General features: G+C 49.9%; 2 protein-coding genes across 6 annotated transcripts in view; one reads left to right on the top strand and one right to left on the bottom strand.

The window, feature by feature from the left end:
• LOC140199254 (tubulin alpha-4A chain-like) overlaps positions 1–9,539 on the bottom strand; it is a 187,442-nt gene extending 177,903 nt beyond the window's left edge. For 2 of the 4 annotated variants that reach the window (XM_072260987.1, XM_072260985.1), the window contains exon 1: positions 8,615–9,539. Coding sequence is in view for 2 of the 4 variants with exons in the window: in XM_072260985.1 (XP_072117086.1) it covers positions 8,615–8,644 (30 nt within the window). In the remaining 2 variants the exon portion in view is untranslated. The remainder of the gene's footprint in view (positions 1–8,614) is intronic. The other 2 variants (XM_072260986.1, XM_072260988.1) reach the window with 2 other exon arrangements.
• A 10,841-nt stretch (positions 9,540–20,380) lies between these two features.
• Positions 20,381–24,547, top strand: part of LOC140199252 (tubulin alpha chain) — a 48,061-nt gene continuing 43,894 nt past the window's right edge. The window contains exon 1 of one of the 2 annotated variants that reach the window (XM_072260982.1): positions 20,381–20,542. Coding sequence is in view for 1 of the 2 variants with exons in the window: in XM_072260981.1 (XP_072117082.1) it covers positions 20,540–20,542 (3 nt within the window). In the remaining variant the exon portion in view is untranslated. The remainder of the gene's footprint in view (positions 20,543–24,547) is intronic. The other variant, XM_072260981.1, reaches the window with a different exon arrangement.

Raw genomic sequence — 24,547 nt, 5'->3', positions numbered from 1 at the left:
AAGCCTCAAGCCCCAATAACCCAAGCCTTACTTCAAGCTTCAAGCCCCAAGACCACAAGCCTGTCTGTGAGCCTCAAGACCCCAAGCCTGTCTCTAAGCCTGAAGCCCCAAACGCCAAGCCTGTCTCCAATTCGCAAGCCCCAATACCCCAAGCCTGTCTACAAGTCTCAAGCCCCAAGACCCCAAGCCTGTATCTAAACCTCAAGACCCAACACCCCAAGCCTGACGCCAAGCTTCAAGCCCCAAGACCACAAGCCTGACTCCAAGCCTCAAGCCCCAAGACCCCAAGCCTGACTCCAAGCCTCAAGCCCCAAGACCCTAAGCCTGTCTCCAAGCCTCAAGCCCAAGACCCCAAGCCTGACTCCAAGCCTCAAGCCCCATGACCCCAAGCCTGTCTCCAAGCCTCTATCCCCAAGATCCCAAGTCTGTCTCCAAGCCTGAAGCCCCAAGACCCCCAGCCTGAAGCCCTAAGACCCCAAGCTTGTCTCCAAGCCTCACGCCCCAAGTCCCCAAGCTTCAAGCCCCAAGTCCCCAAGCCTGACTCCAAGCCTCAAGCCCCAAGACCCCAAGACTCAAGCCCCAAATCTCCGGGCCTGAACCCCAAGATCCCAAGCCTGTTACCAAGCATCGAGCCCCAAGCCCGACTCCAAGCCTGAAGCCCAAAGACCCAAAGCCTGACTCCAAGTCTCAAGCCCCAAGACCCCAAGCCTGTATCTAAACCTCAAGACCCAACACCCCAAGCCTGACTCCAAGCCTCAAGCCCCATGACCCCAAGCCTGTCTCCAAGCCTCTATCCCCAAGATCCCAAGTCTGTCTCCAAGCCTCAAGCCCCAAGACCCCAAGCCTGTCTCCAAGCTTCAAGCCCCAATACCTCAAGCCTGTCTCCATGCCTCAAGCCCCAAGATCCCAAGCCTGCCTCCAAGCCTCATGCCCCAAGACCCCAAGCCTGTCTTCAAGCCTCAAACCCCAAGGTCCCAAGCCTGTCTCCAAGTCTTAAGCCCAAAGACCACAAGCCTGTCTGTGAGCCTCAAGACCTCAAGCCTGCCTCCAAGCCTCAAGCCGCAAGACTCCATGCCGGTCTCCAAGCCCCAAGCCCCAAGATCCCAAGCCTGTCTCCAAGCCTCAAACCCCAAGCCCTCAAGCCTGTCTCCAAGCCTCAAGCTTTAAGACCCCAAGCCTGTATCCAAGCCTCAAGCCCCAAGACCCCAAGCCTGACTCCAAGCTTCAAGCCCCAAGACCACAAGCCTGTCTGTGAGCCTCAAGACCACAAGCCTGCTTCTGCCTGAAGCACAAGACCCCCAGCCTGAAGCCCCAAGACCCCAAGCCTGTCTCCAAGCCTCACGCCCCAAGTCCCCAAGCTTCAAGCCCCAAGTCCCAAGCCTGACTCCAAGCCTCAAGCCCCAAGACCCCAAGACTCAAGCCCCAAATCTCCGGGCCTCAACCCCAATATCCCAAGCCTGTTACCAAGCATCGAGCCCCAAGACCCCAAGCCTGACTCCAAGCCTGAAGCCCCAAGACCCAAAGCCTGACTCCAAGCCTCAAGCCTCAAGACCCCAAGCCTGACTCCAAGGCTCAAACACCAAGACCCCAAGACTCGAGCCCCAAAACCCCAAATCTGACTCCAAGCCTCAAGCCCCAAGACCCCAAGCCTGTCTTCAAGCCTCAAGCCCCAAGACCCCAAACCTGTCTCCAAGCCTCAAACCCCAAGATCCCAGGCCTCAAGCCCCAAGACATCAAGCCTGACTCCAAGCCTCAAGCCCCAAGACCCCACGCCTGTCTCCAAGCCTCAAGCCCCAAGACCACAATCCTGATTGCAAGCCACAAGCCTCAAGACCGCAAGACTGACTCCAAGCCTCAAGCCCCAAGACCCCAAGACTCAACCCCCAAAACCCCACGTCTAACTCCAAGCCTCAAGCCGCAAGATCCCAAGCCTGTCTCCAAGCCTCAAGCCCCAAGATCACAAGCCTGTCTCCAAGCCTCAAGCCCCAAGACCCCAAGCCGGTCTCCAAACCACAAGCCCCAAGATCCCAAGCCTGTCTCCAAGCCTCAAGCCCCAGTACCCCAAGCCTGTCTCCAAGCCTCAAGCCCCAAGACCCCAAGCTTGTCTCCAAGCCTCAAGCCCCAAGACCCCAACCCTGTCTCCAAGCCTCAAGCCCCAAGACCCCAAGCCTGTCTCCAAGCCTCAAGCCTTAAGACCCCAAGCCTGTATCCAAGCCTCAAGCCCCAAGACCCCACGCCTGACTCCAAGCTACAAGCCCCAAGACCACAAGCCTGTCTGTGAGCCTCAAGACCCCAAGCCTGCTTCTGCCTGAAGCCCCAAGACCCCAAGCCAGTCTCCAAGCGTCACGCCCCAAGTCCCTAAGCTTCAAGCCCCAAGTCCCCAAGCCTGACTCCAAGCCTCAAGCCTCAAGACCCCAAGCCTGACTCCAAGCCTCAAACCCCAAGACCCCAAGACTCGAGCCCCAAAACCCCAAATCTGACTCCAAGCCTCAAGCCCCAAGACCCCAAGCCTGTCTGCAAGCCTCAAGCCCCAAGACCCCAAGCCTGTCTCCAAGCCTCAAACCCCAAGATCCCAGGCCTCAAGCCCCAAGACACCAAGCCTGACTCCAAGCCTCAAGCCCCAAGACCCCAAGCCTGTCTCCAAGCCTTAAGCCCCAAGACCACAATCCTGATTGCAAGCCTCCAGCCCCAAGACGCCAAGTCGGACTCCAAGCCTCAAACCCCAAGACCCCAGGCCTCAAGCCCCAAAACCCCAAGCCTGTCTCCAAGTCTGAAGCTCCAACACCCCAAGCCTGACTTCAAGCCTCAAGCCCCAAGACTCCAAGCCTGTCTCCAAGCCTCAAGTCCCAAAGACCCCAAGCCTGTCTCCAAGCCTCAAGCCACAGGACCCCAAGCCTGTCTCCAAGCCTCAAGCCCCAAGAGCCAAGCCAGTCTCCAAGCCTCAAGCTCCAATATCCCAAGCCTGTCTCCAAGCCTCAAGCCCCAAGACCCCAAGCCTGACTCCAAGCCTCAAGCCTCAAGACCCCAAGCCTGACTCCAAGCCTCAAGCCCCAAGACCCCAAGACTTGACCCCCAAAACCCCAAGTCTAATTCCAAGCCTCAAGCCCCAAGACCCCAAGCCTGTCTCCAAGCCTCAAGCCCCAAGACCACAATCCTGATTGCAAGCCTCCAGCCCCAAGACGCCAAGTCGGACTCCAAGCCTCAAACCCCAAGACCCCAGGCCTCAAGCCCCAAAACCCCAAGCCTGTCTCCAAGTCTGAAGCTCCAAGACCCCAAGCCTGACTCCAAGCCTCAAGCCCCAAGACACCAAGCCTGACTCCAAGCCTCAAGCCTCAAACCCCAAGACCCCAAGACTCGAGCCCCAAAACCCCAAATCTGACTCCAAGCCTCAAGCCCCAAGACCCCAAGCCTGTCTGCAAGCCTCAAGCCCCAAGACCCCAAGCCTGTCTCCAAGCCTCAAACCCCAAGATCCCAGGCCTCAAGCCCCAAGACACCAAGCCTGACTACAAGCCTCAAGCCCCAAGACCCCAAGCCTGTCTCCAAGCCTCAAGCCCCAAGACCCCAGGCCTCAAGCCCTAAAACCCCAAGCCTGTCTCCAAGTCTGAAGCTCCAACACCCCAAGCCTGACTTCAAGCCTCAAGCCCCAAGACTCCAAGCCTGTCTCCAAGCCTCAAGCACCAAGACCCCAAGCCTGTCTCCAATCCTCAAGCCCCAAGACCCCAATCCTGTTTCCAAGCCTCCAGCCCCAAGACTCCAAGCCTGACTCCAAGCCTCAAGCTCCATGACCCCAAGCCTGTCTCCAAGCCTCAAGCCCCAAAACCCCAAGCCTATCTCCAAGCCTGAATCCCCAAGACCCCAAGCCTGACGCCAAGCTTCAAGCCCCAAGACCACAAGCCTGTCTCAAAGGCTGAAGCACCAAGACCCACAGACTGAAGCTCCAAGACGTCAAGCCTCAAGCCCCAAGCCCCAAGCCTGACTCCAAGACTCAAGCCCCAAGACCCCAAGCTGCTTCCAAGTCTAAAGCCCCAAGACCCCAAGACTCAAGCCCCAAAACCCCAAGTCTGACTCCAAGTCTCAAGCCCCAAAACCCCAAGCCTGACTCCAAGACTCAAGCCCCAAGACCCGAAGCCTGTCTGCAAGCCTCAAGCCCCAAGATCCCAAGCCTGTTCTCCAATCCTCAAGCCCCAAGACCCCAAGCCTGTCTCCAAGCCTCAAGCCCCAAGACCTCAAGCCTGTCTCCAAGCCTCAAGCACGAAGACCCCAAGCCTGTCTCCAAGCATCAGGCCCCAGGACCCCAGGCCTGTCTCCAAGCCTCAAGTCCCAGTACCCCAAGCCTGTCTCCAAACCTCACGCCCAAGACCCCAAGCTTCAAGCCCCAAGTCCACAAGCCTGTCTCCAAGCCGCAAGCCCAAAGACACAAAGTCTCAAGCCCCAAAACACCAAGCCTCAAGCCCCAAGACCCCAAGCCCGACTCCAAGCCTCAAGCCCCAAGACCCCAAGCCTGACTCCAAGCCTCAAGCCCCAAGCCCCAAGCCTGACTCCAAGACTCAAGCCCCAAGACCCCAAGATGCCTCCAAGTCTCAAGCCCCAAGACCCCAAGACTCAAGCCCCAAAATCCCAGGTCTGAATCCAAGTCTCAAGCCCCAAGACCCCAGGCCGCAAGCCCCAAGACCCCAAGCCTGACTCGAAGACTCAAGCCCCAAGACCCGAAGCCTGTCTCCAATCCTCAAGCCCCAAGACCCCAAGCCTGTCTCCAATCCTCAAGCCCCAAGACCCCAAGTCTGTCTCCCTGCCTCAAGCCACAAGACCCCAATCCAGTCTCCAAGCCTCAAGCCGCAAGACCCCAAGCCAGCCTCCAAGCCTCCAGCCGCAAGACTCCAAGCCTGTCTCCAAGCCTCAAGCCCCAAGATCCCAAGCCTGTCTCAAAGCCTTAAGCCCCAAGACCACAAGCCTGTCTGTGAGCCTCAAGACCCCAAGCCTGCCTCCAAGCCTCAAGCCGCAAGACTCCATGCCGGTCTCCAAGCCCCAAGCCCCAAGATCCCAAGCCTGTCTCCAAGCCTCAAGCCCCAAGACCCCAAGCCTGTCTCCAAACCTCAAGCCCCAAGACCCCAAGCCTGACTCCAAGCCTCAAGCCTCAAGACCCCAAGCCTGACTCCAAGCCTCAAGCCCCAAGACCCCAAGACTTGACCCCCAAAACCCCAAGTCTAATTCCAAGCCTCAAGCCCCAAGACCCCAAGCCTGTCTCCAAGCCTCAAGCCCCAAGACCCCAACCCTGACTCCAAGCCTCAAGCCCCATGACCCCAAGCCTGTCTCCAAGCCTCAAGCCCCAAGACCCCAACCCTGACTCCAAGCCTCAAGCCCCATGACCCCAAGCCTGTCTCCAAGCCTCAAGCCCCAAGACCCCAAGCCTGACTCCAAGCCTCTAACCTCAAGACTGCAAGCCTGACTCCAAGCCTCAAGCCCCAAGACCCCAAGCCTGTCTCCAATCCTCAAGCCCCAAGACCCCAAGTCTGTCTCCCTGCCTCAAGCCACAAGACCCCAATCCAGTCTCCAAGCCTCAAGCCGCAAGACCCCAAGCCAGCCTCCAAGCCTCTAGCCGCAAGACTCCAAGCCTGTCTCCAAGCCTCAAGCCCCAAGATCCCACGCCTGTCTCAAAGCCTTAAGCCCCAAGACCACAAGCCTGTCTGTGAGCCTCAAGACCCCAAGCCTGCCTCCAAGCCTCAAGCCGCAAGACTCCATGCCGGTCTCCAAGCCCCAAGCCCCAAGATCCCAAGCCTGTCTCCAATCCTCAAGCCCCAAGACCTCAAGCCTGTCTCCAAGCCTCAAGACCTAAAACGCCAAGCCTGTATCCAAGCCTCAAGCCCCAAGACCTCAAGCCTGTCTCCAAGCCTCAAGACCTAAAACGCCAAGCCTGTATCCAAGCCTCAAGCCCCAAGACCCTAAGCCTGACTCCAAGCTTCAAGCCCCAAGACCACAAGCCTGTCTGTGTGCCTCAAGACCCCAAGCCTGTCTCTGCCTGAAGCCACAAGACCCCCAGCCTGAAGCCCCAAGACCCCAAGCTTGTCTCCAAGCCTCACGCCCCAAGACCCCAAGCTTCAAGCCCCAAGTCCCCAAGCCTGACTCAAAGCCTGAAACCCCAAGACCCCAAGACTCAAGCTCCAAATCTCTGGGCCTCAAGCCCCAAGACCCCAAGCCTGACTCCAAGCCTCAAGCCCCAAGACCCCAAGACTCGAGCCCCAAAACCCCAAATCTGACTCCAAGCCTCAGGCCCCAAGACCCCAAGCATGTCTCCAAGCCTCAAGCCCCAAGATCCCAAGCCTGTCTCCAAGCCTCAAACCACAAGACCACAAGCCTGTCTCCAAGCCTCAAGCCCCAAGACCCCAAGCCTGTCTGCAAGCCTCACGCCCCAAGTCCCTAAGCTTCAAGCCCCAAGTCCCCAAGCCTGACTCCAAGCCTCAGGCCCCAAGACCCCATGACTCAAGCCCCAAATCTCTGGGCCTCAAGCCCCAAGATCCCAAGCCTGTTTCCAAGCATCGAGCCCCAAGACCCCAAGCCTGACTCCAAGCCTCAAGCCCCAAGACCCCAAGCCTGACTCCAAGCCTCAAGCCTCAAGACCCCAAGCCTGACTCCAAGCCTCAAACCCCAAGACCCCAAGACTCGAGCCCCAAAACCCCAAATCTGACTCCAAGCCTCAAGCCCCAAGACCCCAAGCCTGTCTGCAAGCCTCAAGCCCCAAGACCCCAAGCCTGTCTCCAAGCCTCAAACCCCAAGATCCCAGGCCTCAAGCCCCAAGACACCAAGCATGTCTCCAAGCCTCAAGCCCCAAGACCCCAAGCCTGACTCCAAGCCACAAGCCTCAAGACCGCAACACTGACTCCAAGCCTCAAGCCCCAAGACCCCAAGACTCAAACCCCAAAACCCCATGTCTAACTCCAAGCCTCAAGCGGCAAGACCCCAAGCCTGTCTCCAAGCCTCAATCCCCAAGATCCCAAGCCTGTCTCCAAGCCTCAAGCCCCAAGACCCCAAGCCTGTCTGCAAGCCTCAAGCCCCAAAACACCCAAGCATGCTGAGCTCGTTGACTTTATTAACTTTGCCTCCATCTTTCACCCTGCCCTCAAGTTTACCTGGTCCATTTCCAACACCTCCCTCCCCTTTCTAGATCTTTCTGTCTCTATCTCTGGAGACAGCTTATCTACTGATGTCTACTATAAGCCTACTGACTCTCACAGCTACCTGGACTATTCCTCTTCCCACCCTGTCTCTTGCAGCAATGCCATCCCCTTCTCACAATTCCTCCATCTCCGCTGCATCTGCTCTCAGGGTAAGGCTTTTCATTCCACACGAAGGGGATGTCCTTTTTTTAAAGAAAGGGGCTTCCCTTCCTCCACCATCAACTCTGCTCTCAAACGCATCTCTCCCATTTCACGTACATCTGCTCTCACTCCATCCTCCCGCCACCCCACTAGGAATAGGGTTCCCCTGGTCCTCACCTGCCACCCCACCAGCCTCCAGGTCCAACATATAATTCTCCGTAACTTCCGCCACCTCCAATGGGATTCCACCACTAAGCACATCTTCCCCTCCCCCCCCCGCTTTTCGCAGGGATCGCTCCCTACACAACTCCCTTGTCCATTCGTCCCCCCCATCCCCTCCCGCTGATCTCCCGCCTGGCACTTATCCTTGTAAGCGGAACAAGTGCTACACATGCCCTTACACTTCCTCCCTTACCACCATTCAGTGCCCCAGACAGTCCTTCCAGGTGAGGCGACACTTCACCTGTGAGTCGGCTGGGGTGATATACTGCGTCCGGTGCTCCCGATGTGGCCTTCTATATATTGGCGAGACCTGAAGTAGGCTGTGAGACCATTTCACTGAACACCTACGCTCTGTCCGCCAGAGAAAGCAGGATCGCCCAGTGGCCACACATTTTAATTCCACATCCCATTCCCAATTCTGATATGTCTATCCATGGCCTCCTCTACTGTAAAGATGAAGCCACACTCAGGTTGGAGGAACAACACCTTATATTCTGTCTGGGTAGCCTCCAACCTGATGACATGAACATCGACTTCTCTAATTTCCGTTAATGTCCCACCTTCCCTTCATACCCCATCCTTCCTTCCTTCCTTTATTTATTTATATATATATATTTCTCTTTTTTTTTTGCTCCATCTGTAGCTTTCACTACACTCCTTGCCCATCCTCTGGGTTCCCCCCACCCTTCTTTCTCCCTAGGCCACCCGTCCCATGATACTCCCCCTTCTCCAGCCTTGTATCCCTTTTGCCAATCACCTGTCCAGCTCTTGGCTCCATCCCTCCCCCTCCTGTCTTCTCCTATCATTTCGGATCTCCCTCTCCCCCTCCCACCTTCAAATCTCTTACTATCTCTTCTTTCAGTTAGTCCTGACGAAGGGTCTCGGCCCGAAACGTCGACTGTACCTCTTCCTGGAGATGCTGCCTGGCCTGCTGCGTTCACCAGCACTTTTTGTGTGTGTTGCAGGATCTTACACTTTATCGTTTACCCGCCCTGCACTTTTTATTTTAGAGATAGCGCAGAGTAACAGGGGCTTCCGGCACAGTGACCCAATCACCCCCAAGTGATCAATTAACTTACCAATCCGCACCACTGTGGGATATGGGACATCACGGGAAGAACGTTCAAACTCCTTACAGACAGTGGCAGGAAATAAACGGAGGTCACTGGCGTTGTGTTAACTGCTGTGCTTCTTTACTGTCTGACTGGTACACTTTATTCTGCATTCTGTTATTGTTTTTCCTTGTCCTACCTCAATACACTGTGTAATGATCTGAACAGTATGCAAGACAAGTTTTTTTTAACTGTACATGACGATAATAAACCAATTCCAATTCCAAAATCTTCCTCTGTGAAGACAGTCACAAAGTATTTGATTAGTTCCTCTTCCATTTCATAGAATGTAGAGCAGTACATCACAGACACTTGGGTTCACGTTGTCTATACTGACCATGCTGTGATTTTAAACTAATCCCATCTGCCGACATGTGCTCCATATCCTTCCATTCCCTGCCTGTTCATGCTCCCGTCTAAATACCTCTTATGGGCTGTCGTAGTATCTGTGTCCACTTCCTCCCCTCGCTGCGCCCACCACACCAGCCAGTCTTCAGTACCTGGCCAGGATACTCCGTGTGGGCCAGATGCTTTCCGTCAGTTCTCCCTCCTGAAGGATGTTCTCATGTTGGCCTCAGAGACTGAAATCACAGGGTCATTGGGGACTGTGGGAGGCCGTGAGGGTAGCTTCATGCTCTGATGTCCAAAGTGAGCGTATAAGGCATTGAGCTGATCTAGGAATGAAACCTTGTTGTCACATACATCGTTTGGTTTCAGTTTATAGGAGGTGATAGCATTCAAACCTTGCTCCAGCTGTCGAGCATCCTTCAGTGTTCAGTTTCTTTCTGCTTATAATGAATGCCTACAAGAAAATGTATCCCAGGATAGTATATACTTAGACACTACAAAGACACTGGTTACGACACTATAAAGCCACTGGTTAGACACTATAAAGCGACTGGTTACGACACTATAAAGCGACCGGTTAGACACTATAAAGCCACTGGTTACGACACTATAAAGCGACTGCATACGACACTATAAAGCCACGGAAGAACAGCTCAGACAGCGAGACCAAAGCCACGAGAGGGCAGTGAACACTCACTGAATTGCAGAGAAATTGGAGCTGGAATCAGAATCACGTTTATTGCTCCTGTTTTATATAACACGGAACGTGTTGTTTTGAAGCCGCAGTACAGTGCAAAGACGTAAAAGTTCTAGACATTAAACGAAAGACAATTATCGCAAAGGAATAAGAAGGTTGTGTTATTGATAAATCTGATGGTGGAGGGGAAGAAGCTGTTCCTGAATGATTACTTTGATTTATTTAATCAGAGATACAGTGTAGACAGACCCTTCCTGCTCACCGAGCTCTGCCGCCCAGTGGTTTACCGAGTTAACTCTAGCCTAATGACAGGACAATCTCCAATGACCAATTAACCTACTAACCAATACGCCTTCAGACTGGGGGGAGGGGAACCGGGGCACTGGAGGACGCCAATGCGCACACGGGGAGAACGTACAAACTTTTTTTTACAGAGGACACGGAACTGAACTCCGAACACCGATGCTCCGAGTCATAGTTATGTTGCATTTTAATAGCGTCCTAGTTGATGAAGGTCCTTAGTGATGGATTCCATCTGCTTGAGCCACCACCTCTTAAAGATGCCCTCGAATTTGGCCTGCCCTTGTGTTTGGTCAAGTTGGGTAGACTGTTACTGTCACTAGTTCAGTGGCGTTTATCGTCATAGGCACAATTACGGTGAGGTACAGGTACAATGAAAACACTTGCTTACATCAGCATCACAGGCACGTAGGTACGGACAACACAACGTTCAGTTTGTACATACTGTACAGCAAATTATATGAGACAGTCTAGAGTGAACGAAGATAGACTGTGTAAAAGCAAGACATCAGCGCAAAAAGGAAAGTTGCAAGCAAAGACAAGTCCATGGCGGTGGAGGAGGTGGTCTGCAGTGATCTGTTGCTGGGGTAGTGATTAATGTCAAAAAGTGGATTGCTTATTCCCCTCCATAGATGGTCTGATTTGCTGAGATCCTCCAGCATTGTGTGTGTTATTGGAGGACCTCAGTGAGTCCGCTGCAGGTGAAGGGTCTCCACTCCATGCGTTGACTGTCCATTTCTCTCCACAGGTGCTGCTTGCCCACTTGATCATTTGAGTTCCTCCAACAGTTTTTCTATTGCTCCATCATAAAATGCCTTGCCTACCTTTATCAACCCTTATGAAGGGTCTCAGCCCAAATGTTCACTGCCCATTTTCCTCCATATATACTGCCTGACCTGCTGAGTTCATTAGATTAGATTATGAGGACACGCAGTCCTCTTTTATTGTCATTTAGTAATGCATGCATTAAGAAATGATACAATATTCCTCCGGTGTGATATTACAGAAACACAGGACAGACCAAGACTGAAAAACTAACAAAACCACATAATTATAACATATAGTTACAACGAGTTCATCGAGTATTGTGTGTGTGTTGCCCAAGATTTCCAGCATCTGCCAGATCTGTGCTCTATGACTCTGAACTGTGCCCTCTGGTTTAGGATTCCCCATAGGTCTGAATCTGAGTCAGGTTTATTATCACTGATATATGACATGAAGTTCTGTTGTTTTATGGCAGCTGTACAGTACAAGACATAAGAAATTACTATAAGTTACAATAAGAAATAAATTAAATATATAGTACAAAAGTGAGTAACAGACACAAAATGCTGGAGGAACTCAGCAGGCCAGGCAGCATCTATGGAAAAGCGTACAGTCAATGTTTCCGGCCAACACCCTTCAGCAGGACTGGCCTGACCTGTTGAGCTCCTCTAGCCCTTTATGTGTGTTGCTTGGATTTTCAGCATCTGCAGATTTTCTTGTTAGTGCAAAAGTGAGGTAGTGTTCATGGGTTCAGAAATCTGATGGCAGAGGGAAAGAAACTGTTCCTGAATTATTGAGAGTCAGTCTTAAGGCTCCTGTAGCACCTCCCTGATGGTAGCAATGAGAACAACACATGTCCTGGATGGTGAGGATCCTCAGTGAAGGATGCCACCTTCTTGAGGCACTGCCTCCTAAAGATGTCCTCGAAGGTGGGGAGGATTGTACTCGTGATGGAGCTGGCAGAGTCTCCAGCCTTCTGTGGCCTCTTGCAGTTTTATGCTTCAGAACTTCCATACCAGATGGTGTTGCAACCTGTCAGAATTCTCTCCCTGGTATACCTGTAAATATTTGCTCAAGTCGTTGGAGACATACCAAACAAATTTTCTCAAACTTTCAATGAAATTTAAAAGTTTGCCTTCTTCTGATGTGTCTTCTTTGTGATTGCATCAACAGTTGGGACGAGAATAGAGCCTCTGACATGTTGACACCCAGGAGCTTGAAACTGCTCCCCCTTTCCAGTGTTGACCCCTCAAAGAGGACTGGTGTGTGTTCTCTTAAATGCCCCTAGTGCATCTGCCTCTTTTCCCACCCATGGCAGGGTGTTCATACCATTCTCAGCAAAAAACCTACAGTACCTCTGATACCTTCCTATACTTTATTCCAATCATGTCCTCTTGTGTTAGCCATATCTGGCCTGGGAAAAAGTCTGCGGTTGTCCTCTCAATTAATATTCCTTAGCATTTTGTACACCTCCATCAAGTGAACTCTCATCCTCCTTAGTTCCAAAGAGAAAACCCTAGACCCACGTCGGTCTGCTGGGGAGGAGGTACAGGAGTCTGAAGACCCACACTCAATGATTCAGGAACAGCTTCTTCCCTTCCACCATCAGATTTCTGAACAGTCCAAAAATCAATGAACACTGCCTCGTTATTCATTTTTTTCTTGCAATTTTTAGTAATCTTACGTCTTTCCACTCTCCTAAGTAAAAGTAAAATGTCCTTGCTGGCCTAAGTTGTTAGGCTTGATCATTAAGAACATAGATCATGGAACAGTACAGTACATTAATGGGCCCTGTGGCCCACAATGTGGTGCCGAGCCGAATGAATTAGTAATCAAATAGCAAACTAAATTAATCCCTTATGCCCACACAATGTCCATATCCCTCACATCCGTGTGCCTATCTAAACGTCTCTTAAAAGACCTCTAGCACACCTAGGCAGAACATTCCAGGCACCTACCTCTCTGTGTAAAAAATTGCTTCTCACATCTCCTTTAAAATTACCCCCTCTTACCTTCAATGCCTGCCCTCTGGTATTAGACATTCCAACTCTTGGAAAAAGATAGTGTCTGTCTACTCTATCTATGCCTCTCATAAGCTTACAAACATCTATCAGCAAACACGAGGAATTCTGCAGATGCTGGAAATTCAAGCAACACACATCAAAATTGCTGGTGAACGCAGCAGGCCAGGCAGCATCCCTAGGAAGAGGTGCAGTCGACGTTTCGGGCCGAGACCCTTCGTCAGGACATATGTCAACTGTACCTCTTCCTAGAGGTGCTGCCTGGCCTGCTGCGTTCACCAGCAACTTTGAAACATCTATCAGATCCCCTCTAAGGGAAACCAAACCAAGTATGTCCAACCTATCATTATAGCACATGCCCTCTAATCCAGACAGCAACCTGGAAACCTCTTGTACGCTCTCTCCAAAGCTTCTGGATCAGTACTTGGAGCTATGATGTTGTGGCCATTACAGAGACTTGGATGGCTCAGGGGCAGGAATGGTTACTTTGAGTGCCAGTCTTTAGATGTTTCAGAAAGGACAGGGAGGGAGGCAAAAGAGGTGGGGTGTGGCACTGTTGATCAGGGATAGTGTCACAGCTGCAGAAAAGGAGGAAGTCATGGAAGGGTTGTCTACGGAGTCTCTGTGGGTGGAAGTTAGGAACAGGAAGGGGTCAATAACTCTACTGGGTGTTTTATATAGACCACCCAATAGTAACAGTAACATCAAGGAGCAGATAGGGAGACAGATTGTCCTTTGTTTTATGGAATCTTTGTTTCTTGTGATATCATTCTGGAGGAACATTGTATCATTTTTTAATGCATGCATTTCTAAATTACAATAAATGAGGACTGAGTGTCCTCATAATATAATATAAATCTAATCTAAAATCCTGGTTAACCCCTTCTGTACCAGATGCAGCGATTCAGATCGTCGGGTTTACTATATACCGTCAGCATAGATTTATAGTCTCTCAAAAGCAGAGGTGGAGGAGTATGCCTCATGATCAACTCTTCTTGTTGCACAAGTATATCAATTCTGTCCCAATTCTGCTCACCAGAACTGGAATATCTCGTATTTAAGAGCTGTCCTTTTTAGCTACCACAGGAGTTCTCTGGGGTAAATTTGGTAGCAGTTTACATTCCACCTCAGGCCAATGTCAATCAGGCTTTAGATGATCTGAGCAACATGCACAAAACAGTGCACCCTAACACCTTCTCCTTCGTTTTGGGGGATTTTAACCAGGCCAGACTGAAAAAATCACTCAGCACCTACCCTCAACAGATCACTTGCAATACCAGAGGAAACAACACACTGGACCATTGCTACACCACCATCAAGAATGCCTACCGAGCTATTCCACACCCTGACTTCGGGAAGTCTGATCACCTGGCTGTACTTCTACTCCCTGAGTATAGGCAGAGACTGAAGACTGCAGCACCAGCAGTGAGGACCAAGAAGATTTGGACAAGGGAAGCACAGGAGCACCTGCTGGACTGCTTTGAATCGGTGGACTGGATTGTATTCAGGGATTCATCTTCAAACCTGGATAAGTATGCTGCAGTTGTTACCAACTTCATTAAAACCTGTGTGGATGAGTGTGTGGCCACAAAGACTTAATGTGCATTACCACACCAAAAGCTGTGGATGAACCAGGAGGTACGTCGTCTGCTGAAGGCATTCAAGTCTGGCAACCCAGGCTTGTACTGGAAAACCAGGTATGATGTGTGGAAGGCTATTTCAAGGACAAAGAGACAATTTTGAATGAGGTTGGAGGCGATATCAGATGCACGGCAACTCTGGAGGGGTTTGCAAGACATTCTTCTGACAAAGCGAAATCCAATAGTATGAATGGCACCGATGCTTCACTACCAGATAAACTCAATGCCTTGCTGCACCTGATGACCCTGTGATCTCCAACTCAGAGGCTGATGTTAGACTGTCTTTAAAGAGAGTGAACCCTCGCAAGGCAGAAGGTCCCGATGGAGTACCTGGTAAAGCTCTGAAAACCTGTGACAACCAACTGGCGGGAGTATTCAAGGATATTTTCAACCTCTCACTGCTACGGGCAGAAGTTCCCACTTGCTTCAAAAAGGCAACAGTCATACCAGTGCCTAAGAAGAATAATGTGGGCTCTGAGAGGTTGGTCATGACTAGACTGAGCTCCTGCCTCAGCAAGGACCTGGACCCACTGCAATTTGCCTGTTGCCACAATAGGTCAACGGCAGATGCAATCTCAATGGCTCTCCACACGGCTTTAGACCACCTGGACAACACAAACACCTATGTCAGGATGCTGTTCATCCACTATAGCTCAGTATTTAATACCATCATTAATCACAATCCTGATTGGGAAGTTGCAGAACCTGGGCCTCTGTACCGCCCTCTGCAATTGGATCCTTGACTTCCTAACCAGAAGACCACAGTCTGTGTGGATTGGTAATAACATATCCTCCTCGCTGACGATCAACACTGGCGCACCTCAGGGGTGTGTGCTTAGCCCACTGCTCTACTCTCTATATACACATGACTGTGTGGCTAGGCATAGCTCAAATACCATCTACAAATTTGCTGACGATACAGCCATTGTTGGTAGAATCTCAGGTGGTGACAAGAGGGCGTACAGGAGTGAGATATGCCAACTAGTGGAGTGGTGCCGCAGCAACAACCTGGCACTCAACGTCAGTAAAACGAAAGAGCTGGTTGTGGACTTCAGGAAGTGTAAGACAAAAGAGCACATACTAATCCTCATAGAGGGATCAGAAGTGGAGAGAGTGAGCAGCTTCAAGTTCCTGGGTGTCAAGATCTCTGAGGATCTAACCTGGTCCCAATATATCAATGTAGTCATAAAGAAGGCAAGACAGCAGTTGTACTTTATTAGGAGTTTGAAGAGATTTGGCATGTCAACAAATACACTCAAAAACTTCTGTAGTTGTACAGTGGAGAGCATTCTGACAGGCTGCATCACTGTCTGGTATGGAGGGGCTACTGCACAGGACCGAAAGAAGCTGCAGAAGGTTGTAAATCTAGTCAGCTCCATCTTGGGCACTAGCCTACTAAGTACTCAGGACATCTTTAGGGAGCGGTGTCTCAGAAAGGTAGCGTCCATTATTAAGGACCTCCAGCACCCAGGGAATGCCCTTTTCTCACTGTTACCATCAGGTAGGAGATACAGAAGCCTGAAGGCACACACTCAGCAATTCAGGAACAGCTTCTTCCCCTCTGCCATACGATTCCTAAATGGAGATTGAATCTTTGGACACTACCTCACTTTTTTTAATATACAGTGTTTCTGTTTTTGCACATTTTTAAAAATCTATTCAATATACGTAATTGATTTACTTGTTTATTTATTATTATGTTTTATTTAACTTATTATTATTATTTTCTCTCTGCTAGATTATGTATTGCATTGAACTGCTGCTGCTAAATTAACAAATTTCATGTCACATGCCGGTGATAATAGATCTGATTCTGATTCTGCAGTAATAACAGGGTTGTCGTGATGGGGATTTTCATTTCCCCAATATTGATTGGCATCTCCCTAGAACGAGGGGTTTAGATGGGGTGGAGTTTGTTAGCTGTGTTCAGGAAGGTTTCTTGACACAATATGTAGATAAGCCTACAAGAGAAGAGGCTGTACTTGATCTGGTATTGGGAAATAAATCTGGTCAGGTGTCAGGTCTCTCAATGGGAGAGCATTTTGGAGATAGTGATCATAATTCTATCTTCTTTACCATAGCATTGGAGAGGGATAGGAACAGACAAGTTAGGAAAATGGTTTAATTGGAGTAAGGAGAAATATGAAGTTGTCAGGCAGGAACCTGGAAGCTTAAGTTAGGAACAGATGTTCTCAGGGAAATGTACGGCAGAAATGTGGCAAATGTTCAAGGATATTTGCATGGTGTTCCACACGGGTACGTTCCAGTGAGACAGGGAAAGGATGGTAGGGTACAGGACCCATGGTGTACAAAGGCAATTGAAAATCTAGTCAAGAAGAAAAGAAAAGCTTACGAATGGTTCAAAAAACTAGGTAATGATAGAGATCTAGAAAATTATAAGACTAGCAGGAAGGAGCATGGGAATGAAATTAGGAGGGCCAGAAGGGGCCATGAGAAGGCCTTGGCGGACAGGATTAAGGAAAACCCCAAGGCATTCTATAAGTACATGAAGAACAAGAGGATAAGACGTGAGAGAATAGGACCAATCAAGTGTGACAGTGGAAAAGTGTGTATGGAACCGGAGGAGGTAGCAGAGGTACTTAATGAATACTTTTCTTCAGTATTCACTACGGAAAAGGACCTTGGAGACTTACAGTGGACTGAAAAGCTTGAGAATATAGACATTAAGAAAGAGGATTTGGAAAGCATCAAGTTGGATAAGTCACTGGGACCAGACGAGATATACCCCAGGCTACTGTGGGAAGCGAGGGAGGAGATTGCTGAGCCTCTGGCGATGATCTTTGACATCGGTAAGTTGATGGAGAAGGTCCTGAGAGGCAGGATTTATGAACATTTGGAGAGCCATAATATGATTAGGAATAGTCAGCATAGCTTTATCAAAGGCAGGTCGTGTCTTACGGGCCTGATCGAATTTTTTGAGGATGTCACTAAACACATTATTGAAGGTAGAGCAGTAGATGTAGTGTATATGGATTTCAGCAAGGCACTTAATAAGGTGCCCCATGCAAGGCTTATTGAGAAAGTAAGGAGGCATGGGATCCAAGGGGAAATTGCTTTGTGGATCCAGAACTGGCTTGTTCACAGAAGGCAAAGAGTGGTTGTAGACAGGTCATATTCTGCATGGAGGTCAATGACCAGTGATGTGCCTCAGGGATCCGTTCTGGGACCCGTACTCTTCGTGATTTTTATAAATAACCTGGATAAGGAAGTGGAGGGATGGGTTAGTAAATTTGCTAATGACACAAAGGTTGGAGGTGTTGTGGATAACGTGGAGGGCTGTCAGAGGTTACAGCGGGACATTGATAGGGTTCAAAACTGGGCTGAGAAGTGGCAGATGGAGTTCAACCCAGGAAAGTGTGAGGTGGTTCATTTTGGTAGGTCAAGACTCTTGGCAGTGTGGAGGATCAGAGGGATCTTGGAGTCCGAGTCCATAGGACACTCAAAGCTGCTGCGCAGGTTGACTCTGTGGTTAAGAAGGCATACGGTGTATTGGCCTTCGTCAATTGTGGGATTGAGTTTAGGAGCCGAGAGGTAATGTTGCAACTATATAGGACCCTGGTCTGACCCCACTTGGAGTACTGTGCTCAGTTCTGGTCACCTCACTACAGGAAGAATGTGGAAACTATAGAAAGGGTGCAAAGGAGATTTACAAGGATTTTGCCTGGATTGGCGAGCATACCTTATGAGAATAGATTGAGTGAACTTGGCCTTTTCTCCTTGGAGCGACGGAGGATGAGAGGTGACCTGATAGAGGTGTATAAGATGATGAGAGGCATTGATCGTGTGGATAGTCAGAGGCTTTTTCCCAGGGCTGAAATGGCTAACACGAGAGGACACAGTTTTAAGGTGCTTGGAAGAAGGTACAGAGGAGATGTCAGGGGTAAGTTTTTTACACAGAAAGTGGTGAGAGTGTGGAATAGGCTGCCAGCGACAGTGTTGGAGGCGGATACAACATGGTCTTTTAAGAGACTGCTGGTTAGGTACATGGAGCTTAGAAAAATAAAAGGCTATGGGTAACCCAAGGTAATTTCTAAAGTACATGTTCAGCACAGAATTGTGAGCCGAAGGGCCTGTATTGTGTTGTAGGTTTTCTATGTTTCTTCCTATAATGGGGAGTCCAGAACTGTATGCAGTACTCCAGATGCGGCCTAACTAGAGCTTTATAAAGCTGCAACATAACTTCCTGACTCTTGAACTCAGTGCCTGGACTAATAAAGGCGAGCATTCCATAAGTCTTCGTAACCATCTTATCGACCTGTGTAGCCACTTTCAGGGACCCCATGACCCCTCTGCTCATCAGCACTGGTAAGGAACAGTGTCCTGTCTTTCCACATTTGGGCCTACCAAGGTACAACACTTCATACTTGGCTAGGTTAAACTCCATCTGCCACTTCTCCACCCATATCTGCAACCAATCTATATCCCGCTGTATTCTTTGCCAGTCATCTACGCTAAGTGCAAGGGCCACAATGAGGTAGGCTGTGGAATTACAAGCTCATCTTTATCGGCTGGTAAGATTTTCTTTTGAGGGCATTGTTCATTTAAAATTAATCCTACTTGGTATGAGTTAGGAGCAGAATTAGGCCATTTGGCCTATCAAGTCTGTTCTGCTATTCAATCATGGCCTATTTTTGTCAACCCCATTCTCCCACTAACCCCTTTTAACCATAAACCCTTATCAATCTCTGCTTAAATGCCCCTAATGACTTGCCCACCATAGCCATCTGTGGCAATGAATTCCACAAATTTACCACCCTCTGGCTGAAGAAAGTTCCCCTCATTTCTGTTCCAAAGAAACATTCCTTTATTCTGAGGCTGTGCCCGTTGGCCCCAGACTCTACTACAACTCTCCAACATTGATCTGATTGAGGTGTAGACAATGGTAAGAGGCATAGATGGATTGGACAACCAATACCCTTTCCCCAGGGTGGAACTGAGATGTCAGAGGAATTTTTTTTTACACAGAGACTGCTAGGTGCATGGAACGTGCTGGAAGCACTGGTGGTAGAGGCAGATACATGAGGGTTATTTAAGAAACTCTTAGATAGGTACATGGATGAAAGAGAAATTGAGGGAAGGGTTAGATCGATCTTGGAGTAGGTTAAAAGTCAGCACAGCGTCATAAACCGAAGGACTTGTCCTGTGCTGTACTATTCATGGAAACATCCTCTTCATGTCCACTCGATGCTATCTTGGTTGTCACATCTACTCTACGTCCTTTCCACGTCCTCTCCATGTCCACTCTCTGCTATCTAGTTCAACATGTCCACTCCACATCCACTCCATGGTAGTTCGTTCACCACATCTACTCTCCATGTCCACTCGATCGAATCCTGTTCAAACGAAAAGCTTTCTCTAACCATACTCTCCATTAATTGCGATCCTTCCCCTCCCCGCAGATGTTGTTCGTCCTGCAGCGTTTCCCCCACCTCACTGTCTACCTGCACTGCATTTTCCTGACCTTTCACCTCACTGTCTACCTGCACTGCATTTTCCTGACCTTTCACCTCACTGTCTACCTGCACTGCACTTTCTCTGGAACTTTTTATTCTGCACCCCGCTATTGTTTTACCTTGCAGCTTAATGCACTGTGTAATGATCGGATCGGTAAAAACAGTATGCAAGACAAGCTTTTCACTGTATCTCAGTACACGTGACAATACTAAACCAATTTATTAGCAGATTGTCAGAGATTCTGCAGATGCTAAAGCTGTCGACTGTTTATTCCCCTGCATAGATGCAGCCTGACCTGCTGAGTTCCTCCAGCATTTTATGTGTGTTACCAGTAGATTGTGTGCTGCTCTAGATGCCAGTATCCGCAGTGTCTTCTGACTCCTTCTGACCTTCGCCCCGAAGCGGAGGTGGGAGTGACCGGTACATCTGAGGCAGGGGGGAGCCCGGTGAGTGGTGGGCGGTGTGGAACAGGGGACTCCGCCCTCTCTCTCTCCCCTGGTGCCAGTCGCAGCCTTAAAAGCGGCGGGCGGAGGTGCGGGCGCAGCTAAGTCAGCGCTCACCCGGACGCGTCACTGGTTCTGAGTGTGAGACCAAAAGGAGCGAAAGAGCCGCCACTTCAAATCCCGCACCGCAGATCAGTCCAAGCATGGTGAGTCGCGGGAACTTTACAAAATCTTTCTGCTAAATTGCTTTAAACAATCCTGCAGGACAGGAGGGAGGTTTAAGGGGTCCAAATGTCTAATATCAGAGGATATGCATTTGAGGTGAGAGCGGCTAATTTAGAAGGAAATGCGAGGGCAAGTTTTTTTTACACAGAGTGGCGGGTGCCTGCAATGCGCAGCCTGGGGTGCTGGTGGAAACCGATACTGCAGGGACTTCGGATAAGACACATGAAAGTGGAAAAAGATGAAAGGATATGGACATTGTGCAGGCAAAGGGATTAGTTTAGTTGGCCATTTGATTACTATTTTATTTGGTTCGGCACAGCATTGTGGGCTGAAGGGCCTGACTCTGTACTGTACTGCTCTATGTTTTTTAAAAAAACACCGGTGTCATGAATGTTTTGGTCAAATGAAGTTGTGTGGTTAAACGCGGCGGGAAATAAGAGTTTTAAAGACGTGTCGAAAACGTCGCTGTTGATTTAAATAAATAATGAATTAATCCGCATGGGGAAAATATTCGCAGTGGACGTAAATGCATTTTATTTAAGACGGCGAGGGCGGACAGTCACACGGATGGGGCCGGGTGAAAGTGACACGTAATCAGCCTGAAATTGACAGCCCCCGCGTTGCGTAATTTATACCTTCGCCGGTGGCACCTCTCCGGGCCTTTCAGCTCCACAACCACCCCTCCACCCCCCCCCATCCCCGGGAGGGGCGACTTCTAGCCAGTGCGGTAGCCCTGTATTTTCTGGAAGTGATATGTAGAGTATATTCCCGGGATGGGAGGTTGGCCGATTCCGTCCACCTGATCTCACACCCTCTTCCAAAAAAACATGTCACTCAGTTACTGGAATAGATGTGGGGTGGTGAGCAGAGCCCGCTCGGAGTCACGGCGTGGGGAGGGCGAGGGCGAGCTGTCTGCCTCCCCGTCCCGGGTTCCGTTTCGGGCTGAGCGCTCGTCACCGGGAGGGTCCCGCTGGCGTTGCAGGTGTCGAGACCCGGCTTTACTCGGCGTCGGAGCTACGCCTTGGCCCCTGCGTCCGTCGTAGCGCCGACCGAACCAGGTGACTGCGTGAGGGCTCAGGCGAGCGATCTCCGGACTCCCGTGTGCTCCGCTGTTCGGAGGCGCCCATCAAACCTCCCGGGAACGTCGGAGCCTGGGTTCTCCCTAAGCACCACCCAAAATGCTGTTTTGTTTAATTTCAAACCCCAATTCACAAGCAAAGCACATCACTAAGGTGGGACACGGCTCCCTCCGTGAACCAGTGCAGTCTGTCTTTCATCGGCTGATAGAGTCATGTAGTACAGAAACTGGCCCTTTGGCCCAACTAGCCTATACTGGCCAAAATAAATCCGAATCTGGTTTGATATCACCGGCACAGACTGTGAAATGTGGTGTTTAGGGGCAACAATACAGCGCGCTACGTAATTAAAAAAAACCTATAAATTGCAATAAGAAAAAAAAAGTATATTAAGTTCTTTGGGCACCATGCAGTTAGTGTGATGTTATTACGCTGCTGAGTATCAGACTTTGGCATTCAATTTCGGCTTCCTCTGTAAGAAAATTTGTACATCCTTCCCGCGTGTGCGTGGGTTTCCTCCGGCTGCTCTGGTCCCACAGTCCAAAAACACACCGGTTAGTAGGTTAATTGGTCATTGTAAATTGTTCTGTTACCAGGCTAGTGTTAAGTAGGGGGTTGAGGGGAGCTGCAGCTGAGAGGGACGGAAGGGCCTTTTCCACATGGCATCTCTAAATAGGCCCCCTAGGCCTGAGTCGACGTAGTGGTATCTTCAGGCTCTGTACCTGCTCCTTGATGGTGGGAATGAGAAGAGAGCATGTCCTGCTGGGAGATGGGGTTCATCAATGATGGATGCCACTGTTTTTGAGGCGTCCTCGATGCTGGGGAGGCTAGTCCCCATGATGGAGCCGACAGAGTTTGCATCCTCCTGCAGCTTTTTCCAGTCCTGTCCGGTGGCCCTTCCAGACCAGATGGTGATGTGACCAGTCAGAATGCTCTCCACGGTGACATACCAAATCTCCCCAAACTGCTAATGTAATATAGTCTTTGCTGTGCCTTCTTTGTAATTGCACCAATGTGTTGGGCCCAGGATAGACCTTCAGAGATGATGACACCCAGGAGTTTGAAACTGTTCACTCTTTCCACTGCCGATCCCTCTGAGGAAAGGTGTTAGTTCCTCCACTTCCCTTTCCTGGAAGTTCACAATCAGTTCTTTGGTGTTGTTGGTGCTGAGTACAAGCTGTTGTTGCGACTCAGCTCAACCAGCTGATCTACCTACCTCACTCCTGTACGGTGCCTCGTCACCAACAATAATTGTCAGAATTTGTAGATGGTGTTTGAGCTGTGTCTAGCCACATAGTCGAGAGTAAAGCAGGTGCGCCAGTGTTAATTGTCAGTGAAGAGGAGATGTTATTTCTGATCCACACTGACTAGTCTTCTGATGAGGACATCAAGAATCCAGCTGCAGAGGAAGGTTTTGAAGCTTGTTGATTCATACAGAGGGTATGATGCCCATCTAAGCCAGTTCCATTTGGCCCATATCCCTCTAAACCTTTCCTATCCATGTACCTGTTCAAGTGCCTTGAACTGTTATTGCCTGTGTCTCAACCACTTCCTCTGGCAACTCGATCCATATACTAAACACTCTTAAAGTAAGGGCTAGGATTAGTGAGTTGTGGGTATACTGTGTTGATGCTGGAAGCATGGCAACACTTGCAGGCTGCCCCGGTACATCTTCGGGACTGTGTTGGTCATTGATGCAAATGTTGCATTTCACTGCTTCAATGTACGTGTGACAAATAAAGTGTATAATGCTTGGTGGGCGAGGGTGTTACCAGAGGGGCTGAGGGGTAACCCATACCAGTAACTGCAGACTGTGTGAAATGCTGGTGAAGTTAGTGAATGTCTTGCTGGTGGATGGGATAATAAACTAGCTTTGCTCTGGATGCTGATGTTATTGGTACTGCACCTTATGGAGAATGCAGGTAGTCCTTGAGCACTACAACACAGAAACAGGCCCTCCAGCCCAACTAGATTGTACCAAACTGTTATTCTACCTAGTCCCATGGACTTGCGCTGTTTGCACTCCTGCCTTGTGCCTTGGAAAACCATAAAACATAAGAGCAGAATTCAGGCCCCGAGTCTGCCCTGCCATTTGATCATGGGTGCTTTATTCCCCCTCAACCCTATTCTCACCACAACATTTAGTGTCATTACCAACCAAGAACCTATCAACCTCTGCTTTAAATATACCCAATGACTTGGACCTCCACAGATTCACCACCCTCTTGCTGAAGAAACTCCTCCTCATCTGTTCTATCGAGATGCCCTTCTATTCTGAGGCTGTGCCCTCTGGTCCTTGACTCCCCAATTATACTCTCCTTGTCCACTCTATCTAGGCCTTTCAATATTCAATAGGCTTCAGTGAGATTCCCCCCTCATTTTTCTAAACTCCGGTGAGTACAGGCCCAGAGCTAGCAAATGCTCCTTGTATGTTAACCCACTCATTCCCAGGAAAATTCTTGGAAATCTTCTTTGGACCTTAGATGAGGGGGCACAAGACTGTAACAAGGGTTAGTTGCCAGGCTAGCTTTCAACTGGGTCAGTTAAGGCAAAGTTCAGTAGCATTTACCTGTGGACTATCAGAAGCGTTGGCACGTGGCCAAGTGGTTAAGGCGTTTGTCTAGTGATTTGAAGGTCGCTAGTTCGAGCCTCAGCTGAGGCAGTGTGTTGTGTCCTTGAGCAAGGCACTTAACCACACATTGCTCTGCAACGACACCAGTGCCAAGCTGTATGGGTCCTAATGCCCTTCCCTTGGACAACATCGGTGGCGTGGAGAGGGGAGACGTGCATCATGGGCAACTGCCGGTCTTCCATACAACCTTGCCCAGGCCTGCGTCCTGGAAACCTTCCAAGGTGCAAATCCATAGTCTCACGAGACTAACGGATGCCTATTATTACCAGAAGACATGT

Source organism: Mobula birostris, chromosome 6 (genome assembly GCF_030028105.1).
Source record: "Mobula birostris isolate sMobBir1 chromosome 6, sMobBir1.hap1, whole genome shotgun sequence".
In the NCBI taxonomy this organism is placed as follows: Eukaryota; Metazoa; Chordata; class Chondrichthyes; order Myliobatiformes; family Myliobatidae; genus Mobula; species Mobula birostris.
The sequence above is the reverse complement of the archived record's forward strand: the minus strand, read 5'-3'. Positions and strand labels throughout refer to the sequence as shown.